We start from the raw sequence: 5,051 nt of genomic DNA, 5'->3' as shown, positions 1-5,051 counted from the left end.
TTCGTCTATGCATATTATTTAAAGACGTACATTTTTACTAAAAAAGTTGAAAATTGAAACATCAACAAACTGTCAATGTCGTAAATGTTGTTTTTCTTTGATTTTCTGTTACCTACTCTAATGAGTTTGCTTTTGTCAACTGATACACGAATTAAATTCGTATATCGTGTTTTGTGCAGTGTTAAGTAAAATATGATCACTAATTATTGCATGTGACACAATAATTTATATTTGATATGCCTCCTATACGACGAAGCAATTTAGGTAGAAAAACCCGAAATGCTACAAACCAAGGTAGGTTACCGATCTAACCAAAGTGCACAAGAACGTGATGACCGAAATGAACGTGAAATAATTCGGATATCATTAACGCATGAAGCGCGAGCTCGACATTCAACTAATAATCGTGCAAGTTTAAATCGAGTTGCTTTCAGTTACGATGTGTCAATTGACTACAGTAACTACCACTGTGTTGTTATTGTTTCTATGAACTCGGTTTGCTCACCTTGTAAGGTTTTGAAATAAAAAAATTAAGCCAATGGATTGTGTTGCGCAAATGGTAAAGTGAAATTGATACCATTGGATCCACCACCAGAGCAATTGTACTCATTGGTTTCCGGAATAGGAACAGATTCCATACACTTTTTGACAAATATCCAACAATATAACAATTGTTTTCAAATGACTTCATTTGGGGCAACAAATGTAGTTCCGGAAAATTGTATGCCAACTCTCAAGGTATGTATTATAGCAGTCAATCATAATTATTTTAACAAACAATATTTTCTGTCACTTAATCATCATATTATTTGGTGATTCAGTTTTAGTGACACTTTTATCTCAAAATATCCATAAATTTATACCCCACATTGCTTATTTATTTTATTTTATTTTATTTTATAGTGTTTGGTACAAACATAATATTTTTATGCAAGGCCAAATATATCACAGATCAGGTTCACTGTTGCCAGTGTTAGATAGCAACTACAAATTAGTGTAAATTTATTTTATGGGCAAGAAATTGATCTGCGTTGTGCACATAACAATTTAGTAAAGAGTCTATTTTAGAACAATTACAAACTTTATTTCATGAACACAATCAATTGATTATATTGTTTAAAACTGCACTAGATCTGATGCTATCTGATAATTACAAAATTGTAATCAGAGCTGATAAAACACCCGCGGGTCAACATGCAAGACGTTTTAATGCACCAACTATTGACGAAGTTGCTATCTTTGTAGTTGGGGAAAACTTTGAATCCCGTGATATTGTTTTAAATTTTCGGAATGATCGATTACAAAGTATGAAGGAAACATAAAGCTCATATGATGCACTGCAATATCACATCATATTTTGGCAAGGTGAAGATGGCTATGATTTCTCATTAACAATGATAATATCTCAGTCACCTTATTATGTATTTTAATTTTATATTTCAATATTATAAAAACAAAATCTATTTACAGGTTCTGAAACCTACAAAAAAGTCAGTTCAATGAACTATTATTCATACCGCCTAATGATTCGAGAAAATGAAGACAATCACATATTGAAATGTCGGCGATTATATCACAAATATGTTGTTGACATGTATGTTAAAATTGAAACGGAGAGATTAACATTCATCAGGTTTAATCAGACCAAACTCCGATCTGAAGAGTATATTCACCTTCGAGAAGCGATTAATACTGATTGTTTACGCCACCAGTACTCCTTATACTAAGGTTGGCACCCACGACTCGCACCACACCGGATTAGACTAAATTACTGAAATTACAATATATTTTAACAAAATTGCCTTTATTTATAACATGATACAAATATAACTAATTACAATTAGTGTCTTGCCAGGGGATGGCCAGGAATACTCACAATAAAATGTTATTTAAGTCAGTTTGAGCTACTCATTACAAATATGATAAGGGGGAGATGCGGAACTGCAGATGCTGGAGATAAATTCGGATGAACTTCCTGTCTGCCGAGCTGACGGTTTGACGATGTCCAAGCTGGCAGGAGTGGACGAACTGGCCACGTGTCTTCTGATGACCAGGGTGAACTGCGATATTAATATCGACACAATATCGACACACCGAACTGGTTGCTGTCTAATGAGACGTGGATTAAGTAGATGGCTGACAAATAAAGAGCAATGTCACCCAGAGCTTGCATGAAAAATATATAATGCACGAGCATGCGCTTTTGAAAAACTTGAATGTGGACGAGCATGTACCACTCCATTGAATAACATAAAAGAGACTATATCAGAACTAAATAACGGCGACGTCGAAGCTGTCCAGGCGAAACAGCGGTGCGCGGTGAAAGCGTCCACTCAGTGTCGCCAACTCTGGTAAGGGGAGCAACGAACCAGTGGCACCTATGTCGGGGCACGAACACACTCCTCCTTGTGAGACATAGTGTATCACTACTTCATACTTGAGCGGGGTAGTACATAGGTAGAACAAGCGATCTGCTGAACTGGAGCTGAATGGATAAAGCCATGACCGAGCTGGACTGTTGTTGAACTGGAACTGTAGTTGATGATGATAGAACTTATCTTAAGCAGTTACAGAAGGGAAGATACATTTTTTTTTTAATAATAATTGAGCAGTCTCTAATATAACAAAAAATTACTATTGTCAAATAAAATTTAATAAAATAATAACAAAACAAAATTAATTAATTAATTAATAATAATCCATGATGCAATGCGAAGTCATAGGAGCCAACACTCTGTACGCAGGCACGCAGGCACTCTGTACGTAGTAGCACTTCACACATTACAATCATATCATTTTCATACAAATAAAAATATTGAAAAGAAAGAAAAGGAGACTGTAGGAACATTAATAGTTACTAAACGTTGAACAAACTAGCTTTTGGTTAAAAAATTAGTTGCACTATGGTAATACACAATATTTAATGATAGCTTATTAAAGAGTTTTAGTAAGTAATTTTAAGGTAAATTAAAATTTAAAATAAATATAAGTTAATAGAAATATATTTATTGAGTATAAAGTGGAACTAGCTTCACTACTGGTCTAATTGTTAGGCCTTGCTTGGTAAGTAATTTTACTACTCTAACGACTCCATCTGGGCCAGGTAGAAGCTCTTGGACGCGACCTAACTTCCATAGTAAAGGAGATGAAGTGTTGTCCTTAATGATAACTAACTCACCCAATTTAGTGTTTTCCATTTTAATCACCCAACGTCCCTTGGTCAGTAGGGTATGTAAATACTCATTAGACCAACGATGTCAAAATGCCTGAAGCACCTGATGAAGGAGCCTTAAACGGTTTTTGAGGTGTATCGAACTGATAATGACCTCAGCTTCAGGCACTGCACACAAGGGCCGACCAACAAGAAAATGACCTGGAGAAAGGTAATCTAGATCATTTGGATCATTTGACGATGGTGTTAGTGGTCTTGAGTTAAGAACTGACTCTATTCTACACAAAACTGTAGAACTCTTCATAAGATAACACCTGATTGCCTACTACCCGTATTAACAATAGCTTTGTTGAACGCACTGCGGCTTCCCAGAGCCCACCAAAATGAGGTGCACTGGGGGGGTTAAAATGCCAAGAACACACAAACGCTGAGCTGAACTGCTCCCGATTTCTTGGATCATTAACCAGATCATATAACTTTTTCGATGCACCAACAAAATTAGTTCCCAGTCAGAATATACTGCTGATGGCATTCCTCGTCGAGCTACAAAGTGGTTGAACGCCGCCAGGAAGGCATCGGTTGACAGATCTGTCAACAGCTCAAGATGAACTGCTTTGACACTCATGCAAACAAATACAGCAATATATACTTTGTATTGTCGTGCCTTTTGCAGGCTAGTCTCCTTCATGATAAGGGGACTAGCATAATCTATACCCACATTGCTGAACTCTGAAGTCAGGTAAATCAGACATGACTGGCTGCAGGTTGTGAGCTGATAACCTGACACAAACAGTGCATTCACTAATTTCACGACGAATGACAGATCGGTCTCCCACTATCCAGAACTGTCTACATATTATAGCTGACATGAGACGTGGATCTGCATGACAAGCAAACCGATGATAATGTCGGGTAATTAGTAATGCCAAATATGAAGCCTTTGACAACAGAACTGGAAACTTGCGTCGATCTGACAGCAAGGAATGACGAAGACGACCTCCTACCCAAATGACACCACAGTCATCGATAAAAGGCTATAGACGTGCAAGTGGACGAGAAGTGACAGCCTTACCAGAGGATAACTCATGAAAAAAAGATTTCAAGAACATACCTTGTGAATACTTGACAACAGCTGTCAGTACGTCGTTATACTCCTGGTATGAAAAGAAGCTGGTGTCTACTGGAATCTTGCGATACAATTTAATAAGACGTTGTAAACGAATAATGACCCTCAACATACTATTTAAAGACGAGAAGCGAGAGAACCACTCAATTGACATTTTATAATACACAGAAAAGCCATCACATAGGAGTATTAGGTGACTACAATTAGGCTGTCCTAGATTCGCTGTATTCGTTTACATCGCGTTTTTAAAGCCACCAGATACAGTGAACCTAGGGACTAACCACATAATATTGATCACAGAAAACTCCTATATTGTTGGCGCTACTAGCGTTCAGTGCTAATATAAATAATAAAAATATATAACACTGATTGCGCTTTCACACTATGAAATAGTAATAATTTATAAAATACGTATGTGCGTGATCTGACTATAATTAATAAGAGCAATATATATAATATAAAATATAATTTTTTATGATGCTTGATTAGCACATGAATATAATGTGTGCCTCAGTCGGCCAAAGTATACAAATGAATATAATAATGAATATGAGTATAACAATAAATATGATTTTAAGTGCTTGATTAGCACATGAATATAATAATAACTGTAATTTTTAAAGTGCTTGATTAGCACATGAATATAATATGTGCCTCAGTCGGCCAAAGTATACAAATGAATATAATAATGAATATGACAATTATTGTTTTACAGTGGCAATATAATAAAATATAAAATGTATCAACAAAAAA

At 35.9% G+C, this 5,051-nt stretch overlaps 1 protein-coding gene across 1 annotated transcript; it reads left to right on the top strand.

Annotated features, from left to right (window-relative positions):
• The first annotated feature begins 279 nt into the window (after nt 1–279).
• Nucleotides 280–1,727, top strand: LOC111030043. Its single transcript, XM_022309358.1, has 4 exons — nt 280–457; nt 536–721; nt 1,132–1,305; nt 1,471–1,727. Exons 1-4 carry the CDS (start codon nt 280–282, stop codon nt 1,725–1,727), a joined length of 795 nt encoding a protein of 264 aa, XP_022165050.1.
• The last annotated feature ends 3,324 nt before the right edge of the window (nt 1,728–5,051 follow it).

The sequence above is a fragment of the Myzus persicae genome, unplaced genomic scaffold (assembly GCF_001856785.1).
Source record: "Myzus persicae strain clone G006 unplaced genomic scaffold, MPER_G0061.0, whole genome shotgun sequence".
Lineage (NCBI taxonomy): Eukaryota > Metazoa > Arthropoda > Insecta > Hemiptera > Aphididae > Myzus > Myzus persicae.
The sequence above is the reverse complement of the archived record's forward strand: the minus strand, read 5'-3'. Positions and strand labels throughout refer to the sequence as shown.

Coding starts and splice junctions, on each gene's coding strand:
- LOC111030043 (XM_022309358.1), top strand. CDS start 280: ATGCTACAAACCAAGGTAGGTTACCGATCTAACCAAAGTGCACAAGAA. Junction 458..535: donor CGATGTGTCAATTGACTACA/GTAACTACCACT, acceptor AAAAAAATTAAG/CCAATGGATTGTGTTGCGCA. Junction 1,306..1,470: donor TCGGAATGATCGATTACAAA/GTATGAAGGAAA, acceptor ATCTATTTACAG/GTTCTGAAACCTACAAAAAA.